The 22,831-nt window shown below is 40.0% G+C and overlaps 1 protein-coding gene across 1 annotated transcript in view; it reads left to right on the top strand.

The window, feature by feature from the left end:
* The window catches only part of astn2 (astrotactin 2), a 214,188-nt gene that overhangs the window by 106,146 nt on the left and 85,211 nt on the right, over positions 1–22,831 (top strand). Inside the window, exons 8-11 of the mRNA XM_076086837.1 lie at positions 5,649–5,733; positions 6,671–6,745; positions 10,919–11,056; positions 22,176–22,326. Of these exons, the coding sequence (XP_075942952.1) occupies positions 5,649–5,733; positions 6,671–6,745; positions 10,919–11,056; positions 22,176–22,326 (449 nt within the window). The remainder of the gene's footprint in view (positions 1–5,648; positions 5,734–6,670; positions 6,746–10,918; positions 11,057–22,175; positions 22,327–22,831) is intronic.

The following is a 22,831-nucleotide window of genomic DNA, read 5'->3' as shown; positions in this document are numbered from 1 at the left end:
GTTAACACGTTATTATTATGAGTTCATTTCTTGATTAATCGGTGCGTCCTATCTCATATAGTTATACGCCCTACTAAGGGGAAATAGCTTGCATCCACAACCTTTCCATCTATCATCATAACTAACCTCATGAACTAGGAACCTCCTTAGCTGCCTTTGGTTTCCTCATTTAAAATGATGTCTCCTTGGCTCCTCCAACCTTACCTAATTGGAATGGAAACTGCTGGACTGGTAACATATAGACCAGCTTTATCCGTCCATTCAAAGCATACAGTATGTGCACGTGCACGTGCACACTCCTAGGAGAACACACTTCTGTTAAATCTGACTTTGGTTAGCATTTGTGCCCGGTACATTTTATAACAAGTGTGTATTTGCAACAAGACAAAAATAACTCCTTTATGTCCCTGTACCATGGCCCTTGAAGTGTGAAAATGATCCCAACGGCCACAGTGAGAAGTTAGAACTCATTATAAGGAAACGCGTATTTTGTAAAATGAGATGTGTTATACAGATACAAGAGTGAAGAGAAAAGATTTGTGTTCTGAAGTAATTGCCACTCCTTTACAATGTGGCTCTTAATTTAGAATAGAAGGATGGTTGCAGTGAGAGCAAAGGAAAGAAAGAATGAGAACACAACGGTGACGTAATGGTGACACATTGTATTGGCAATCTAGTATTGGTGTTTATCAGGTTGTGTGTCCGTGTAGAAACCTAGCTGGACTGTAACAAGAAAGGGACTGGGTGAGCACAGTTGGATAATTGTTGTCATCAAATGGCAATTTACAATCTCAGGTGATTAGCTCTAAATTAGGCCACCAACATGGTTTAATTAGTCAACCATAACTTTTGGCAACACTGAAAAAGTAATTTATATAAACTAGAATTTAGTTTTGGTCAATTATGATCTGTCTGTGTAATAAGGCAACAATTTTATCTAAAATATAGTTGTATCTTCTTTTTATATTCAACCCATTGATGCATTTTTTTCTGTGCATGACCTATCTTTTCGTTGGATCTGATTCAGAAAGATGTGGCTCATACATTCGAAATCCACCAAACACATCCAGTGAGCTGCAGCATCACTGCACGGGCTGACTTTCTTTACTTTGTCCTCGGAGCTGTGGGCATTCGGATGTCAGACGAAGCGGTTAAAGGCTCAGCTGCCAGATGTTTTTCAGAACTACTCTGATACAAAAGCGGTGTTGGATTGCACTGAACCGCCTTTCCAAACACCACACTCTCTTCTTCTTTAGAGTGAGGTGTTTTTTTTACTTCTAAATCCCCCTGCAGCTAAAATGTTTATCAGAATGGCTCTTGATCGGGCAATAACCTCTGTGTCAGCTCCATCAGTGACAAAGAGATCCTGAACAAGTTTTAGTCATCTAAACACAACGATCGAGCTAGGAAGACATATCATTGCACTTGTGCTAAATTAATGCAATTGGAGCCATTAAATGGATTCCTAAGATATTAGAACATAGAAATATATGAAAACACAGCTTATATACAATAAATAAATCAATGAGCCACCACATCAGCAACTGTTACAAACTCGTAACATAACAGATGGATGGCACTGATGTGGCTCATGTCGCCTTAGAATCCCAACTTAACTCCAGCCAACTGCACATTGTAAATGTAAAAATGAGTGCAGTTGCCATAGCACATTAGCAGCTCAGTGAAGTTCAAATTTAATGACCACACAATCCCAACTCCCCATCTCCTCCTTGTGTGGTGTTTTACTGCTGGCTTTATCTTTTTTAAGAGACCGTTTTTTATTAGCTAATTCAGCTCAACTCCTCCTCTTCCCATTGTTTTTGTAGTACACTCACCTTTTGTCTAGTACCTCTGAGCTCTCTAAAGAATTGCTACAGTTTTAAGTTTCTCTTCTCAACCACAACCGCCCTTTTTCTATACGCCTGCGCTTTATCTGAACCAGCTTTCAGAGGCAGATAAACTGCTGCACGTAGCTGATTCTCGCAAGTTGTCTAAAGGTCAGTTAATCCAGCGGAATGTGTAATCAGCCAGACATATCTCTTCCCATTAATTGCTTGATCCGCCCTCAAAGGCATTTGCATAAAGGAAAGAAACACATTCCACTGATTGCTTGCAAGGTGTGTCTCAGATTACACTGTGCTTACGTGCTGGTGCGCCTCATTTGAGGCAAGGTGGAAAAGACTTAGTGATTGTGTCCCTCTGCAGCCTCCAGGCCTTCACACATATATGGCTGTACAATATATACACTATGTTCTTATGTGTAAGCTACATATGTGAATCAATTATCCAGTGTGATTTCTATTTTCTGCCATTTAATACAGTTGCCAGTATTGTTAATTACATGTGTGGACTCGGCTCACTTCTAAATGAGGAGCGTCCAATTCTGAATTGCACGAAGACCAATTTCTCCAATTTCTAATTCAGGTCACGAGCTCAATCTGTCACTGTGAATACACCTGTTGTATTTTGCTAAATTGCATTGGATTACTAATATCCGGATATATAATTTTACATTTTGAAAATAAATTTGACCGTATTATACTCTTGCAACGTTACAGGAGCCAAGACGAATAAAGGAGGGGACAGGTTTGCTTTCTGCTTGTGATCAACATTTCAGTTCACTGTGTTTCAAATTTTTTAAAAAGTTACTACTACTAGTAAATACTGGATGAAATAATCCAGGTTATGGTCATTTTACTGCATTCTATATGATGAGACATACTTAGTATTGTTTTATTTTAGTCGGATAAGGAATTAAGTTTCTTGTGGACATTGAAAACATCCATTAATATGTCCAAATACAAACAGGTGTTTGGGGCTTCAAGGGGATGCATTACATGACGGAAACACTGGTAACTGAGGTACTGATACGCTTTTTGTCATGTGAAAAATTGTGGCCCCGTCCTATTAGATGTTTTCTCTCGAACCAAACACAAGCGGAGTATAACAGTTGTCAGCAGAAGGCACAGCCGCTTGTCTCCTGGATGCAGCCTACTCCCATCTCCCCTCTCCAATTAATCACAAGTGCAGTCAGGCATTTTCATCCGCAAATGAGAGTTTGCCGTGTAAATCTTCCCCATTGCATATGAAAAAAAATAAATGGTGGTGCTATTGTTAGCCTAAACACTAACAGACTACTAATGAAAAAGCCATTTCTAGCCTCTGGCAGACTGTAAAAGGGGAAAGGAAAGAGAGAAACTTTCCTCCTTCCAGCCTCTCCAGCATGTAGCTGGTAACATGCGACCTGACTGCACATGTGCAAGATGGATTTTATTAAGCAGCGCCTCTGGCAGTCAGGAAAAAAAGTACTTTAACTAGGTTAAATGTGTATGCAACGAGTAGCAGTGGGGAAATGGAGGTGTGTGTGTGTGTGTGTGTGTGTGCTTATGTGTCTTTGCACCATGAACAGAATACATGTTTGCGTGCCTTGGAGTATGAAATCAAATGAGAATGCCTCCCCAGGAAAAACAACAGCATCAATCGTTTCAGCAAATGCCCCAAAAACGCAATATGTTTACATCCAAGTGACAAAGCTCTCTATCTGCACTACGGATTATGAATATTTTCTCTCGGGAGCAAAGGAGGACGTAGTGTGCCATTGTAATAGAGCCACACAGTCTGCAGAGGGGAGGATGTCAGGGTGGATGGGTGCACTGTAAGATGTGTATTGTCAAATTAACAGTAACTTGTTCTGCAGTTAGTAAAGAAAAAAACTAGCCATTGATTGAATGAAACATAGACTAAGTTCCCTAGCCATAATTAATGAACCTCCTTGAGTCTAAAGTAGAAGTCGTGAGGAAAATGTTCGGAGCTCTGATGTTAAAACTTACAATCAAATAAAATGTTGCACACAAATCAAGGTGAGTCTTTCATTCGGAGATGTAGGATGGTTGTTTTCCACAGCCAGTAGGTATCACCGTATTTAGATTTACAGTTATGTTTTCCCAGAATGCATTGCACGTCTTTAAGTAACATACTATTCACAACTTAGACAGAGCTAAACTTTTTGGAGAACACTACTCATGTCCTCCGACTCAGAGGAGATACACTGTTATGTGCAAATATAAAATAATAGATTTTTGATCAAATCATAAAAATACATTCTCATCATGGGTACAGCTATTATCCTGCGACCTTTACACTCTTCGTTTATCTTCTATTTGAAATGTCTACAGTATTTGAATGTTTACTCGCGTCCACGTTTTAAAGGTGAGCCTTTTAAAGAGCGATTGCTCCCCATTTAGCGAGGGCACAATAAATAGCTGCAAGCAAATAAAAACATGTTTGTTGCGTCTCTGTGACTCTGTGAGTCCTGGTGGTGCATCAGTCTGTGAGTGAGTCTTAAGCCTATAAACTCGACCAGTAAATTATTAAACACGAGGTGATAAAATGCGAATGGGGTTGCCTGGGTGGCCATTACACATTTTTCCAGTGTTATGCCTCCGTATGCTGTCGGTCAACAGAAAGCAGTCGGTGGCTTTATTTTGGGAACAGTGCTCATAGTTGGTAAATTGACTTAAAATGTCACAAATGCATCCATCCACTTAAAAAGGCATTACACATGCAGTGTATTCTGGGTATTCAATTTACCATACACAACACTAAAGTGTTTATATCTTTATTAAAATCTGATAGAACACATAATGTACGCAAATGACATATCCATTGGTGCGTTTAATGTTATCTGAGTAGTAGTAACTTTAACTCAGTACAGGAATCTGTATACAGGTACAAGATACAAGGTCATATATATATATATATATATATATATATATATATATATATATATACATACATTAACATTTCAGCTACCCACTAGGCACTGTTGATATCCAATCAAATGATGTATTATGACATATAAGAGCAATGTGTGGTTTTAAACTTAATGTCTATCTGATGAGTCAGCAGCCAGAGAGATACAAACTGACCCGAGCAGCTCAATTGGCAGCCTCCTGTACCAAAACAAAATAGCTGTGCTGCTGTCTGAGTGTCTGTGCTCGTTCTGCAGTGGGAGCTGTCCAGCCCACTGAGCAGAGCTGAACGGACATCTCGTATCGAGACACAAAAAAGCTCAAGGAAAGAAAATAGCTCAGTGAGGATGATGAAGACGTTTGGGGATACTGGGAGCCAACAGAATCCCAGTCACTTTTTGTCAGATTCTAACCAGCAGAAATAAATAAACGAACATTTACGACACTGTTTTCCTGTTTGAGTGCTGGCTGGTGGTGGCTTCTGTTGTTAAGCCTTTACACATGACACAATATATGTAGTCATAATGTTAAAAGCATTCAAATCTAGTAGGTTTTTGACTTAACCAATGAAGCTTATGTCCATAGTATTCTAGGGGGAAAAAATCAACAGCGGCAACATACAAGTTCACCTTGATGGCTCGGTGAGGAAAAATCCAAGAGAATGAATCCAAAATATTCCAGGAAATAGCCCAGCTAATGGTACGGGCATCAATGTAAATCTACTCCAGTTTTGTTCGCCAGAAAAATGTACCTGAAACATAAGATGGCATGACAAGTGCTTATTTGATACGCCTCTGATGTATGAGCAGGCCAGGGTCACTTACTCTGTAATTTATTCATCTCCTGAGGGTGAATAAATATCCAGCACTGTTCCACGTCTTGTTCTCTTTATTGCAGGAGAATGCAGCTGTCATGAGGGTTATTCTCCCGATCCTGTCCATAAACACCTCTGTGTTCGCAGCGACTGGGGTCGGAATGAAGGGTAAGTCCTGTCTGCTCTACCCACTGATATCTAAGAACTTACTTGTACTTAAATTACCTTACGGCTGGGTTCGCAGTGCCCTACTCCCAGCTGCATTAGCTCACAGTATTAACTTTACATGAAATAAAGGTGTATTGTTAACTGTGATGGATTAGCTATCTGGAGAAAGTTGCAAGTCTCTTTAAGTTGATCTGTAGAGTATTAAAATCAATGCAAACCAAGGTAGGAAATCAATCTAATAACTTACTCTAGCTTTCAAAAATGGTCACCAGTAATGTCAACTATAAGAAATTTGCAGTTAATGAGCTAACATATGTAAATGGTCCTTTAAGGTCTTTGAAGAGATAATCAGAAATACGGATAGGAGGAGGAGAAGCTGGGAGGGATGTAATTTATAATGAAAGAAAACAGCAGGGGAAGCAAGAAATTAATATATCAATGAAGAACAACACAGAAGAAAGAAAGACAAATGGTATAAATCGACATGTTAGGGAAGGAAAAACAAGTCAAATGAGCTTCCTCTCTCACTCTGACCTTGTTTGACAATTAACTGGCTTGCGCAATTATTGATTCATCTAAAAGGTCCCGCATTGTTATTCAACTCCATCAGTCATCGTCTGGATTCAGTCCAGTAAGCATATCACATTTTCCATTCACAGTTTTGCAGGAGTAACAGCTGACGGAGGGTATATGAAAACACAAATATGATCAAGCAATGTTAGTTTTGACCTTGTATTTCATTTCCTGAGATATATTGTGTTATATACACAGTGTGGAGTAATTTATTTATGAATGAAAAAAAACATTAAGATCGTCCTTTTTTTACTCAGAGTACATAAATACATTTAAATGTATCATTAATAATTATACAACATGACTTTGAAATATTCATATATTTCTCTCTCTGACTTGGTGTTCCCTCCTTTCTGTCCTCAAGTCCTTGGCCATACGCTAACCTGGAGAAAGGCTATGACCTAGTTACAGGGGAGCAGGCCCCCGAGAGGATCTTCAGGTGAGTCCTTCACTTCCGATGCTTCTCCTGAGTGCATGACTTCTGCTGGCCATCTGTGACTCTGTGGACACTCAATGGGACGATGGTGGTCTTCTTGGCATGTGTTTGTGTGTGTGTGTGTGTGTGTATGCTCATACAGATGAGCAAATACACATAGAGGCAGTTGGATGGACACACAGATACACCTTGTGTCGGGGTGAGGTCTTACCCATTGGCTCTTGTGTGGGGAAGTAGCCCAAGGTGCCGTCCTGGATGGTCTCCTTTCAAATGCTTTTACTGCCATTTCTGTTCCACTTGTCATTCTTGATGGGGTCATTGTGTATGACATGTTTCAAGAAGTGCAAGACTCAAAGGACCCATTCATTATAACTCTGGTGTTTCTATTATATTTGTCCCTCTTTGAATAGTCGAGATCAACCTGACCTAGTTCAGTAAGACTAGTTCAGTTATTCATACACAACTCTTGATAATGCTGATGATGAGTAAAAGGTGTTGTCTACGCTGTAGATTAAAGGAATAAAAAGCTAAACAACAAAATACAGATGGTATTGTACTGGTGGGATTGTAAACTGAAAACCAGAACTATACCAAAATCATGTACCGTTGCCCACAGACACATTGCCTTTTTGTCTATAGCTTTCGAAAGTTGATGCCGAATTTCCATACAGTTTTATTCAAGAGTAACTAAACCCCAAACCACTTGTTTTGGCTGAAAACCAATGTCTATGGGTATTTAGAAGTGTTGGATTCAGGTCCAAATCTTGACGTTTTTGTGCAAAATATTTGAATTCAACTTTCCGCAGTCCAGTGCCGGTTAAAAAAGCGACATTATGTTGGAGATGGGACTCCGATGGCGCCGGCATACACACACGCACACTCTCACAAAGACGGCAAAGAAATCTACCGCTTGGTCGAAGCGCTGTGCCGGTCCAGAGTTTTTGAGAGGAGAAAGATGAAAGGACAACTGCACACACACACACACACACACACACACACACACACACACACACACACACACACACAGAGTATATACTCATATACTTTCAGCCATGTACACACTCATACAGATAGCAGACAAAGTGAGTAAAGATTCAGCAACCGAATGTAAACCCTCACTGGGTTCCTGTTGGAGGGGTTCTATATCAGTGCTGTGTAGAGGTGGGTAGGATAAAATACTGCATTGCTCTATAGCTTGACAGTGTTAGAGTCAGTCCTAACAGGGATTGGTCTCACAGATGGGGATCCATGTGGGAAACCAGTGATGCCTCTCACTTTTTTTTACGCTAGGAGCAGTGAGGAAATAAGCATTTTGTGATCTGAAAGATCGGTGGGTGAAAATGTCATAGATTCAATGCATTTATTTAAATGTTAATTAACATTTTGAAGCCAAATTTTGCTTTTCATTGTCAGATAGTGAAGGGAGGTCAAAATAAGTGTAATGCATTCAGATTATCTTGTTATACAAAATGTACTGGCAGCTGCATTGTGTACAAGTTAAAGGTTTTTAATGCCGATGTTTGGCAGTCGAGAAAAAAACGATGTTCCAGTAATCGGGTCTCGTACGTACAAAGTCATGTTTGACAGGATAGGTGAAAGAAATATTTAACAGTGGATAAACTTACATGATGTAGAAAGGGTGGAAAAAAAATACTGTTTGTGATGTGAGAGTCAAATGACAGGGTTGATTATTTAAATCCAAGCTTTTTGACAAAGTGTGTGTGAAGCCACTCGAGTTTGGTTTCTTAGTGGGAATTTGTTGTAGTGTCGCCCACCTGCTCAGATACATTTATTAATGCACATGATGCAAAGCACAGCCGTGTTCTGTGCCATTTGTAAGGCCTCACCATGTGTCGCTATTCCCCAGTGATAAGTCTTGGCCCCCCAGGTTGTCCTCCTGAGGATATGTATCTTCACTCGGTGGAAACATCTCTGGCGAAGCTAAATTATTTTGAGCAAAGGTCATCAGCACACATGGCACAAAAAGCATTGTGCTGCGGAACACGTTACATTCAAAGAGATGGCAAATCCGTTTGCAACTGTGTTGATGCACCACATGCAAATACAAATTGAATTAGTTGCCACACAGGACTGACAATATAAGCTTGTCATTATACACTAGTATGCTAAACAAGTTCCCTTGAGAGTTAAAGGCTGTGACTTTATTTTCCTGTTGAATGTGGTGCTATTTTTATTACATCATGTTCTAAAGAGGAATCTTGTAAGCATGTGCAATGACATCTAATTGTGTCCTAGACTGTTCTCACATCAATATAAAACCGTTGCTTACCTTATCAGCACATTTGCATTATCCTTAATGCAAGGAATTAATACAAGGATGGCCATATTGCCCACTATATGTATCACCCTTAATTTATGAAATTATGCACTATGCCGGTAATTGCAAAATCTCCGTCTATCTAGCATACCCTCACCACCCTTCATTCCTACAGACATACAGTTGTGTGAAAAAGTGTTTGCCCCCTTCCTGATTTCTTATTTTTTTGCATGTTTGTCACACTTGAATGTTTCAGATCATCAAACTAATTTAAATATTAGACAAAGATAACACAAGTAAACACAAAATGCAGTTTTTAAATGAAGGTTTTTATTATTAAGGGGGAAAAAAAATCCAAACCTACATGGCCCTGTGTGAAAAAGTGATTGCCCCCCCCTGTTAAAACATAAATTAACTGTGGTTTATCACATCTTTGGAAAGCTGAGTTCAATTTCTCTAGCCACACCCAGGCCTGATTACTGCCACACCTGTTCTCAATCAAGAAATCACTTAAATAGGACCTGCCTGAGAAAGTGAGGTAGACCAAAAGATCCTCAAAAGCTAGACATCATGCTGCGATCCAAAGAAATTCAGGAACAAATGAGAAACAAAGTAATTGAGATCTATCAGTCTGGAAAAGGTTACAAAGCCATTTCTAAAGCTTTGGGACTCCAGCGAACCACAGTGAGAGCCATTATCCACAAATGGCGAAAACATGGAACAGTGGTGAACCTTCCCAGGAGTGGCCGGCCGACCAAAATTACCCCAAGAGCGCAGCGACGACTCATCCAAGAGGTCACAAAAGACCCCAGAACAACATCCCTCACTTGCCTCAATTAAGGTCAGTGTTCATGACTCCACCATAAGAAAGAGACTGGGCAAAAATGGCCTGCATGGCAGAGTTCCAAGACGAAAACCACTGCTGAGCAAAAAGAACATAAAGGCTCGTCTCAGGCTCGTGCCAGAAAACATCTTGATGATCCCCAAGACTTTTGGGAAAATACTCTGTGGACTGACGAGACAAAAGTTGAACTTTTTGGAAGGTGTATGTCCCATTACATCTGGCGTAAAAGTAACACGGCATTTCAGAAAAGGAACATCATACCAACAGTAAAATATGGTGGTGGTAGTGTGGTCTGGGGCTGTTTTGCTGCTTCAGGACCTGGAAGACTTGCTGTGGTAAATGGAACCATGAATTCTGCTGTCTACCAAAAAATCCTGAAGGAGAATGTCCGGCCATCTGTTCGTGACCTCAAGCTGAAGCGCACTTGGGTTCTGCAGCAGGACAATGATCCAAAACACACCAGCAAGTCCACCTCTGAATGGCTTAAGAAAAACAAAATGAAGACTTTGGAGTGGCCTAGTCAAAGTCCCGACCTGAATCCGATTGAGATGCTGTGGCATGACCTTAAAAAGGCGGTTCATGCTCGAAAACCCTCCAATGTGGCTGAATTACAACAATTCTGCAAAGATGAGTGGGCCAATATTCCTCTATAGCGCTGTAAAAGACTCATTGCCAGTTATCGCAAACGCTTGATTGCAGTTGTTGCTGCTAAGGGTGGCCCAACCAGTTATTAGGTTTAGGGGGCAATCACTTTTTCACACAGGGCCATGTAGGTTTGGATTTGGATTTGGAGCCTTCATTTAAAAACTGCATTTTGTGTTTACTTGTGTTATCTTTGTCTAATATTTAAATTTGTTTGATGATCTGAAACATTTAAGTGTGAGAAACATGCAAAAAAATAAGAAATCAGGAAGGGGGCAAAAACTTTTTCACACAACTGTATATTTGCATGCTTATGTATGTACATACTGTACAATGTGTGTGAAAATAACAAAATGTTATAGTATGACTGTAGTTTGATTGACATTTAGGTCTTGTGGTTGTGCCAACACAGATCATTCTACAGTCTGGGCCAAGGGCTGTGGCTGCCAGTCAGCAAGAGCTTTGTGGTGCCACCAGTGGAGCTGTCAATCAACCCCATCGCCAGCTGTAAGACGGACGTGATGGTTACTGAAGATCCGGGAGAGGTCAGGTCAGTCTGATTCAGCTCAGAGCTCTACACTCGAAAGAGAAACCGTGTGGGACAGTTTCTTTGCTGTGTGGTCCAGATAAACCTAAAGTCGCATGATACATACATTTCTTTTTTTCCTTTTTCATTTGTGAAGGGCTCAACAAATACAATATAAATCATTTCTTTGTTTATGGATTTCTAAGCCTTGGCTCTACAGCTTGAGCGGCACAGCAATACTAACAATAAAGCTCCTTTGTGTTGTGGAGTGTGTAAGTACAAATAATATATGTCTGCACTTCAATTGTGAGCTGTTTCCATGAAACTAGCCTTAGCGTTGAGACTGCCGTTCTGACTTCGGGACAGAAGCTCACTATATATGGCATTCACATATGGCTATATAACAGGCATAAGAATATCACAGTGCTACTTCATTATCTCCGTTTGCCCGTATAAATGGCTGGAGCCACTATAAAGCAAGTATGCTTCTTCCTGTAGGCAACGTTAATGTGGTTTATTCGTCATTGAAAATGCTGGTTAGAATTAAAGATGAGCATATACATGGGGAAAAAAAAGTTTTAAGCTTTTTAATTATCAAAAAGTAATTTTCTTTATCTTCTTTAAAAAAAATAGCTAAAACACTGTAAGACCTCTGAAATACTAGTCAGAATACCAATCAAGCAGTAAATCAGGTAATTAAACCTTAGAGGTTCTTAGTTTCAGCAGACTAAAGTGACGGGCAAAGCACTGTTAGCAAATAACTTAACTTTGGGCTATGTACATAGAGATCCAAAAAAATGAATCCAAGCACGAAAGGAGTATCAACAAGGTTATGGAGTTGGCACTCTCACAGTGTAAAAACTAAATATTGGCAACATAAGAGTTGTGATTTTTTTCATCCAACCAGCCAGTAGGAGCTGGCATGCATCAGTGCAGCTGAACATCACAACACACGTCAGAGCATCAGCTGCAGATTAAAACAACTCCTCACATCACTGACACAGAAACGAGTCAGCGTGGACTCAGACGGCCTATTAGGGAAATATTGCATTATCTTACAATGGTCAAAAAATACATATTATGTGGAATAAACCCAGATTGAGGGTACTTTGGCAGTGTTTACAGCTAATCCATACTGATTGAAATCACACAAAACATAGTTGAGGTTGTTTTTATGAGCCGACAAGGTACTTTGGAAAGTACCTCTTGCATGCAGTGTCAGTGTGCTGTCTGACCCAGCAGTACACAACCATAACAGATGGAATACTACACACGTGCATGCTGAAAATGGGACAGCCACGTCACTGAAAAATGTATTCTATCAAAACAAATTTTTGCAGAACATGCTTTACGTGTTTGGTAGATTTGATCAGATCCCCCTCCGTTCAGGTCTGGGAGTTTTTGACACAGAACATTCTGTTTACTGATCTGTAATTCAGAAAGCTTAGTGCTCAGTTATCGTTCGAGTACTGAATTTTTTTGTACCCGTGTTTATCACATAAATTGTTGTTGCAATTTCACTATTCAAACTCTGCACAGGCTTAATTAAATTGCCTTAGGAGCATAGAACTCCCAAGGCAATTGTTCACATCTGCTAATACTGACGTAAATGGGATTGCAGCACGGCTCTAGATTAATTAGTCAAGGTATGTCACTTACTTTGAAAAAGAGTTGTGATCAGTTATTTGGAGCTATAAAAATGAGGACATGTTTTTGAGCAACAACAGTTTAAAGCCACACACCTGCTACATGTTGATGTTGATCTGATCAGATTCAGAATAATTCTGACATATTTCGGACAAAAAGTCTCCATTTAGCTACAGGAGGAAAAGCAATTATTTCAAAGCAATTATTCCTTTTGTGCATTTTCTTTTTCTTGACTATCACTCAAGTGCCACCGTTATGAATAGACCTCACTGGGTTACATCACAACCGCAGGTGTAAATTGAGCACTTCAGCGGTGGGCAAGAACTTAGTTTTTGTTTAGCTAGTTCGGCTGTTCATGAGTGGAAGAACGTGCCTTCATTACAGTGGTGAGCATGTCTGCTGTTGTCACCTCCTGAATTACATCAGCAGTCGTCTGTATGAGATTTATCTAGAGATTAGTCATTTAGAATGTCTTATTTGGTATTGGCGACTTCAAGTAAGATAGCAACATGACACACAGCATAATAAAATGTTACCAAGCTATCTTCTTGTTTAAGTGAATTGAACTACGTAGAGATTCATCTTGAATGACATCACACCAGGAAATAAACACAAACTTTGAAGGAAGTAATACACATTGTATTGCTGATTAAAAGGCCACTTTAATTGAAATAATGAGTTAATGATCTGCATTTAGTTAATGATAAGTTCCTGTAACATGATGAGGATCCGTCGTTTTTGTCATGAATAATGCAGGCAACTCATTATTTAAAGCATTTCTATGGAACAAAGTCCTGCGGGACGTCATGGGGTTTCTGGCTCGTACAGCTTCACAACGTGTTTATGCAGGCATTGATGAAATCAACCAGTCATGAGACACATGTTGATTTGGGAAGTGGTGAAAGGTGCTTAATCCTGGATTAATCCTGGCTACATTTCTGCTTGACTTGCTGACAGAACCCGTGGACATTTATTTTGTTGATATAATTAACCTGACCTCACATAAATTATGTTTTTTTATTACGAAAAGACCTCATTTACGAAAATAAATGTCCCCAGTTTCCGGTAGTTTTATGCAGTCATGCTGGTGAGTTCAGTTTTATTTGCCCAGTGGAGCTAAATTAAATTGTATTTATTTGTGGTGCTCAAAGTATTGAAACATTACTTTTTATTAGTCTCTAGATCCACAGACCTCGCTTTTTGCTGTTATCAATAAAAACTATTTTATACCGGAATGATTTTACCTTTTCTAATTTTTTTGACATTTCTCTGCAGCCACTGAATCAAAGCATTCATATTCAGAATGTTTGTTTCTGATGGTCATACAAATTAAGCAGTGTTGCCAACAGAGTCGAGGTCAACCTTGTTCTATGAAGAATGCTGGGTGCTGTGAGGTGTGTCCATCCTTATTGGCTTAACCGGTGCATGCTAATTCCAGTGCCCTGCTCCACAGGGGTGAGTGTGCAGAACATATTAGAGGGTAAGACAAGGGCGAAACAGAACAAAGTTCCTCCCTTGGTAATGTCGGTGATGTCCTCTTGACACACAGTAATAACCTACTTGACTTCAGGGTTACCAAAATTAGCTTGTTCAACTATTTACCTATTAATGAGTAAAATGCTGCCGTATGAGCACAACCGATTTTAAACCCTAACCCTTATTCTCATGATATTTACACATTTATGACTTCCCTGACATTTAAAGCTAGACACTGTCGAAGAAGATTCATTCCAGTGATTGACCAAACTATGCTGGAAGTCATATTTAAATAGAGGAAACGTAAAAGGAATACAATTGGTCGTAATAATAAAAGCATAGCTTCTGTTGCAGCATAGTTCAGCACTATGGTTTATTATTGTTTGTATGAACATATATTCTGTATATACCACATTTGGAATCCCGCTTCATTCATTTATCAGTAAATTGACATACATTTGAGTGGTGAATGCAAAGTCATAAAGCCAAACACTCGCACAAATGGCCTGATGTTTGTGAATTAGCCCCCAGTAAATACTTGCCTTGTCAGTGTTTTTTGTTCAAAGTAAACATTTACACACTTTTATAAGGTTTCCATTTAACAGCAGAGCCCTGAGCAGAATGCAAAGCAAAAAAATATGTTGTAGTGTTTTGCTGCGTTCAGTGTTTGGTCTGGTTAACTGATCAATAACTGCGTCAGTGTCGGAATTCAGGCTCAGGCCTTGTCTCTTCCTCGGTTGCTGAGAAACAAGGAGACATTGTACGTGCTGTACCTCCCAGCCGTTATTATAATGCCTAACATTCAAGCTCACTTTACACCTGTACCATATATATAGAAACATCTCAAACATCTATTTTGATTGATATCAATTTGAAAAGTTCGTTCTCTGACTCAGTGCTCCATTTAGCAACTATTGTATTGAAATCTTCTCTAAAATTAGCTTTGCATTCATGCTGCTTATTGTTGAACCAAAGCCAATGTGTTCAAAAACACTTCATGCATGTCACAGTATAAAGAGTTCAGCCACGCTAAATAAACTGTGCTCCAAGACTAGTATTGGTGTCGATGAGGAACTGTTAATAACCCTCAGTAGCAGCTGTCACCCCACGCTGGTGATTAATGACCTCACTCACTGTGATCAAGTGAACCATCAAAATGTGCCACTGTCAATAATACAATCCGACTGCAAGAAGTTGACATCAGGAAAACATTAAGTACATAAATCCTCTTACTCCAAATCTCCATCAAAACATGTTTCACAGCTCAAAGTAGTGCTGTAGTTTCTATTTCATCACTTAGGTTTACCTGCTTTTTTTCACCAACTGGATTTTTCCTCAGTGATTACAGTGAGCTTAAAGAAAATGCACTCTGTTCAATGACGAAAGTGCTTGATGAGAGTCGGCATATTTCTAGGGAGCTGGAACAAGAGCATTAATCAAGTGCAGGGGCAGACCAATAACGGGCTCTGTAATCACGGTGGAGCAGCGCTCTAACTTTGGGCAGCGTCGCCTGGCCATTCATCATCTGGAGAAGCAAGAGGCAGGGAGGGAGATTAATAACAAGTGCATTAGTCAGTGTTTAGATGCAACCAATGTGCTTCTGGGTCAAGCAAAAGAGATGATCTTGATCAGCTAATGATTTGGAAAGAAACATTATTAAATATAATTCTGTTGTTGATTTTGGATCCAACTAATATCCGTATTATGGGAATATACCTTTGGGGTTGAGGCTCTGGTTGATTATACAATGAGAGGCAAACTTTGCTGAATACTTTCAGAACTATGTGCCAGGATTTAATATGTTGTGCACCATTATAAGAAACTTTCCAATATCCCTATTTTTTTTAAATTTTCTTCAGCTGGGGGAGCAAAATCGACCCCCTTCTGGACAGTGTTCCCAACAGGGATCTGGGGATTGATTGTTTTTTCGTCTTCGACTCACTACTCCCTCTATCCAGAAGAAGAGCCTGTTAGCATGCACCTCACAGCTGAGGCAAACCATTATTTTTGTCTGCCTCACCTTCCCCACCATGTGTTTTCCTCTGAATTAAGGAGTCATTTGTCAGTGCTTTGAGTGCCTGCCAGAAAGAACTGATGCACAGAATGCCATGTGTTGCCTGTCTAATTCAGAAAGAATTGAGTTGCCAAATAAAGAGAAGAAGAATAAGACATGGGAGACCGAGACAGATAATTGATTTTTTTTTAAAGATTGTGGTACAATAACAATGTTCAGTGTAACAGTGCAGTATTCCTTTGTGACGGCGTTAAGCAAGAGGGCAACCCAGAGGCAGTTACTAAACCATAGCGAGGAGGTTTGCGATCTACAAAGACATACAAAACAATATAAATCGTTTTTAACATTAATATCAGTCTCAACTGGAACCTGACCCCTCGCCCTACCTACTCTTCCTACATTTGTGTGTAGGGAGCACCAAATCAGCTGGTGCGGGAGGAAAGTGGACAATAAAACCCTTCAACAGCGGGCCCACACCGGTGCTGACTTGTAATTTTCCACTACCCTTAACCAGAAGCATACATCTTGCTACATCGGGCACATAAACCTGCAGCTACACCTCCCTAAATACTGCCTTTTAATGGTGGGTTTAAATTCTGAAAATCTGCAGTTTATTAATTGTCTTTTAATCACATATATGCACCATCTACTTTATAGCGCATGCCAATTGTGTTCGGGATGCTAAACATTTACAACTGAACAGTACGTTTACAGTATATATATATATATATATATATATATATATATATATATATATATATATATATATATATATATATATATATAAGTAACTCAGCAGTTGAACAATGAAAACATCTTTCAATATTCAGGGTGACTGTTGCTTCCTGTGTGCATCCCACTGTTTGGCTGTTTATTGATCCTCCCGCTTAATGCAGAGTGCCCTCCAAAGACACTTTAGGGATTTTAGATGTTGTGAATCGGGATCAGTTTGAGAAAGGGCAAGTTTCACAGATCTGCATGAAAAAAACAGATGCTATAGAGATTACCCTCACAAATACTACAGTTTTTGCCTCAAGATCGTACAGTATACTGACAAATCAACCAAAGTAGATAATTGGCCCAATCAGCAAGAGTGGTCCGATTATCGGTGACTCATTGCTTTGCAACACTCTGTCTATATTAATTATTTAAACTAGGTGTCCTAAAAGCAAGTGTGAGTCAGAAATTGCAGAATGGATTTGGTGCTCGTAACCTAAAGCTTGTCCCATTAAAACACACTTTGTTGAATAAACATACAATTCAGCTGCTGTTGCGTCCTGTTTAGCCCCCACGTCTCATGTTCAGGCGTGTATTTTTTGTAGCTGTGGGATTCTTGTGTGACCTTTGCTGCTGTGCGTGAGAGCTCACCAGCCATAGTTGCCTAACAACCAAAAACAATCGCATATGCGCAAACAACAGCAATAGTTTTTCTCTCTGCATTACGCAGCCACATGATGGTGACCCTCCCATCCACCGGGAGAAAGTCCAACTGTGCAACAGCCTGCCACTGATTTGTCAGTAGTCCCACAACTGCCTGGCACGTCTCGCCATGGACAATTCCTGAGTAGGAGAGTCCACCATCTATCAAGAAGTTTGGTGCCGTATGGTACCTCTCGACTCCACACACCAAACCAGGCACCTTCCCCAAAAAGTGATTCCATGTTCTAAGGGCAAGTTTCCATCGCCCAGGTCCACAATGAATACATCTGTTCCACCCCTGGCCTTTGCCCAGTAGCTATTGCACTGATCTCTACCTTTTGGCTTGCAGGATCCTTGGCTCTGGAACAGTTTGCCAGCTTGTTTGCCCCAAGAAGTTAATCATTCGGTTTCAATGCACTAGGGAAATGTGTTTCCCTTTTTTTGCATTAAGTCAAACACATGTGGGCATCAGACTATGACAAGAGTGCACCCTGTCCCCTGCGCTGTTTCTGATATTCATTAAGGCACAGCTGAGGTCTGTCCGGTTCGGTGATGATAGGGCTGCATTTCCGTTGTATTTGGATGATGTTGGCTTCCAGCTTCATTGCTCCGTATCTGATCTCTGGTCTCTGATGTACATTGGAGAGTTTGTAGCTGAGTGTGACAATGTGACATATCAATATCCCGAAGTCTGAGGCCTGTTGGCCATGAGCCTGAACCACCCAGGAGGAGAGAGCAGCAGTCTTTAATAGCAAATAAGTGCCGTATTAGTACATGGTTATGAAAAGAGTGAAGACATGAGTTAAAGATCTTGATTTTCTAGTCAGTCTGTGTCCGGACCACACACCTGAACATTGGGTAGTGATCAAAAGAATTAGACTGAGAAAAAAAGCTCCTCCACAAGGTGGCTAGTGGGAAAAATAAACCTTTACTCTACCAACTGTCAACGAAAATATGGGAAAACAAACTTTGCTGAAATGTTGGGGTATTCTCATTTTATTTTGGAGTTTCAGTTCACATAGCCTGTGGCTATCCTTATAATGCTAACCTAAACTGGGCTGAATAAATATAAGTGAATACATGAATATGAGATCCTCCAGCGGCTGTGACTGGTTGACCACGAGGATAAGTTCCCACCCTGTTTAGTAAAGGCTGTTTATTTGGCCTCAAGACAGGCATGCTCTGCTACAGTAGAGCTGCTCGCGTGGCCAGCAAAACTGCAAACTGTAATACATTGCAGAAAAAAAGAATAGTCTCTTTGAAAGGTTGCATTTCTGCATTGAGTACTGGGAATTACTAGGTGACATCAATACCACTAATGCATAATGGGTCCGCCATAACCACCAGTTTCTATTAGGGACCGTTAAACATTTAGCCTGCTGTGAACAGAAGAGGATGCTGAAATTATTATAACATATTTTACTATATTTAATCATATTCTCCAGTCTATTGTTTCAACCAAGGGGCTGCTATCTAATATGATTGAAATATTTCCATTGTATATATTGTTGATGCTTCATGCTTCCGCTTGCGGTCAACAGACTAAAAGCATTGCAAAATATGATGTTTTCCTTTTTAGTTGATGTCATTTATTTCCACATTGAATGAAAACTCAAATCAGATAGAACATAGGAATATTGAATTAGGTAGCATTTAATAACGCTTAGGTCAAATATCCAAAGGGCTACCATATACTTTGGTAGATAAACAAAACAAAAAACTCCATTAATCAAATGGAAGACTGTCCACATTTTGGCCTGATGGATTGATTTTCTTGACTCATTTGGTAGACATTTTTTATCTATATTCGGTGTGTGACATTGAGTGATTTGCCATCAACACAGCACTATCAGGAAACGTTTTGATTTTGCAAAGCCGACAGTACCTATGTGCTGTCTGTGTGCCCTGATACTTTTCCGCTCACACAAGTAAAGATGTGCCAATTAATAGCTGATATGCCACAAAGTCGAACATGGAAACTTAAAATATAGAATCCCTTGCTGAAAACAGTGTGAGGTGTTAAAGAGCTTTCCAAATGCTGATCACACATGGGCAGACACTGAAAAAGAATAAAAAAAGAAAGTAATTTGTAAATGAAAAGAGAGCTATGTGTCTGCCCACATCTACCCACAATGCATCCCTGCTTGTAGGTATTTGAATTGTGAAGGTTTTTTGTCAATGCTGTGCACAGAGCATTCCTACCTTTTCTCATGAATTTGAATACTTTGCCTTTCATCTTTCCCTTAAGCCAGAAACGAGGTTATTATACAATTATTTTCATGCAAAAAAAAAATTGACAGTGAATACTGAGTCAATAAGAGTCAGGCTTTGCCATCTTTGCTCATTGAAGAAACATTGCAAAATACATGACTTTGTAATGGTTTACATCCACTTTGAAGAGAGGTTACTGTTTTACATTTGAATCAAACTAACCACAACATCAATATGTATATTAGTGGGTTCTGTGGCCTTTCACTACTGTACCATTGCCACATAAGCACCCAAGTTCATATAGAAAGAGACACACAAAAACAGTGACAGTGGCAATCCTCCAAAATCCTCTTTGCTCAGCAGGGCATCTGTCTTCACATCATCCAAGATCGTGTTGCTGTTTGTAGAGGCGAGTCACCATCACAGCACACTGTGTCCCCGTGGTACCATTGCAAGAGACGGTGCTTTTGTTTCTTTGCAAAGAAAAACACAGGGGTTGCTTACCCCTTCGTTCACTCTGACAGCAGGCATGCAGAGCTCAGTGTATGGGCATGGCTGAGCATGCTAAAGTAAGCACAGCGGCTGAGCTATACAGCAGTGGTCAAGCTGACATTTCTCAGAAGAAAGTATAACGATCCAGCATTTGGAAATGGCAGATTCCTCCTTTGTTTCTAATGATTTATTTCAAACAGAAATGGTCCTGGCAGTGGCTGAGTGACACACAAACACACGCACACGCACACATGCTGTACACAAGTCAATGGATCTCTTGATCTCAATCTGAACTAAAAACATGAATTTAATTATTTGCTCCACGCTTTGTGGCTCCAAGGTTGGCAATGAAGGTCCGTCCAACACGTTGGTCTAGACTCAAATATATCAAATACTGTACAGTATTTGTCCCCAGAAGATGAAGCCGACTGACTTTTGTAATCCCCTGACCTTCTCTACAGCTCTACCACAAGGTTGACATTTGCGTTTTTGAGTGAAATGTCTCAGCAACAATTGGATGGATTGCCAAATATATTGGCACACACACACACAGTCATGTCCCTTCCAGGAGGAATTGTAATCGCTTTGTTATTCCCTGATTTTTCATCTAGGATCTAACAGCAGGTCATAATTTGAATTTGTCCCGTACTTTGGTTTATTACTAAATCCCTGCAAAACTAATGATATTCCCATGAGCCTTAGCCATGCCTTGTGTTAGGTGATAATTGTAAATGTTAGCACACGAACACACTCATCTAAGATGGTGCACGTGATAAACATTACCTGCTAAACATTGACATGTTAACATTGTCATTGCGTTTAAGGCACTGCTATGCCCAAATACAGCCTCACAGAGCTGCTAGCCTGTAGACTCTTATTCTTCTTATGAATTCATTGCTAATTTCTACATAAATGAACAATAAATGTCATTTAAATCATTTTTTATTATTATGGAAATCTAATAAAAATGCAGACACATCTAGCCCTCCATGGAATTTCACTAATGAAAAATGTCATTATAATGCTATCCTTTATGTAAAAACAACAACAACAACAACAACATACATAACATAAACGAGTCAAATAAAGAAGAAATGAGGAATACATTAATTTGACCTCTTATTGCCTCTGTGTTTGAATGTGTATGCATACTCTCTGCATACTTTTTTTTTTTTTTTTTTTTTTTGCTCTGCTGCTGTCTCCTTCAACATTGCCAGCGAGGGCGGGCCGGGATGCCTTGAGATGAGTCCTGAGAGTTAGTCGATGCAGAGTGATGATTCCCTAGGCTCTCCATCAACACACCGTGACAAACAAGTCCAATTAATACCGATGCACCGATTAGTCCCAGACATGACCCACCGTGAACCAGCACGAACCCCTGCAGGCACATTCACTCCAGTGAAACTTTTACAACAGCTGCTTTAAAAAAATGCTGTACGCCTGGTACAGCACAATACAAGCCCTAGGGTACGTCTGTTTTGAACTACTATTGGATTGGGTTTTGTAAGGCTCGCCTTTGTACTGCCAGCCACGAAATGAAACTCGAGCTCACAGAGGATACCTGTCACGTTGATAAAGAATGCTTTGATGAATTCAATAGCAGTTCTGTTATTGTCAGCGTTTGTACATTTTTTACAAAATACAACGCGAGTTTCAAACATCAGCAAGTAGTTGGTAATTGCAGCTGGAAAGGCACCAACACACCACAACGTTGTCACATTATGTACAAGCATGTATAGCTGCTAAATGAGAGACGGCTTTCCACGTGGTGAGGGCTGTTCTGCTGCTCAAGCATTATTTTCACTTCTCATTACTTCTACACTGTGAAAACATATGAAAAGGTATTTTCCGTTTTGTTTTACCTTTTGTTTTCTTCCATTCCAGGGATGAGGCCATCATGTCTACTTACTTTGAGACGGTAGAGGACCTACTGGCATCGTTTGGGCCGGTCCGAGACTGCTCCAAAGATAACGGTGGTTGCAAGAAGAACTTTAAGTGTGTGACCGACAGACAGTTGGACTCATCCGGCTGCATGGTAAGTGCAAGCCGAGGTCTGCTTTTCTTTCTTAATAACATGCTGACATGAACACTTTGCTGTACATAGTAAGTGAATAGTATAATTTATGGTTTCAATCAGGACTAATTACATTAACTGTATTAATGCAATGCCAGGGTTTGTGTTTACCATTTAATAATTGGTTGGTTTAGATGTATAATATCTGTAATAAACAAGTGTACAGTAAATAAATTGCTATTGGGAGTAAGGGGCTGTGTGTGTGTGGGGGGGGGCTAGACATACTTACTGATAAAAGACTTGGTAGTTACACTTTTCATCCATCAGCCTGCTGTCAGCTGAACTGGCGCTGAGCTGGAGCTAACTAGCTAGCGGAGCTCAGAGGGTGTTGACAACCGATTTCAGTGGCACAGCAGACTATAGACACACTAGTAATGCAGGATTCAAGCTTTAGTCTGGCACAGGAGCTACAGATATGCTGTCTGGGCATGCTGGCACTCAAGCTTGTCACGTTCCATGTACTGTA

The sequence above is a fragment of the Anarhichas minor genome, unplaced genomic scaffold, assembly GCF_050575085.1.
Source record: "Anarhichas minor isolate MPS153535 unplaced genomic scaffold, ASM5057508v1 ptg000002l, whole genome shotgun sequence".
NCBI classification, from domain to species: Eukaryota; Metazoa; Chordata; class Actinopteri; order Perciformes; family Anarhichadidae; genus Anarhichas; species Anarhichas minor.
The sequence above is the reverse complement of the archived record's forward strand: the minus strand, read 5'-3'. Positions and strand labels throughout refer to the sequence as shown.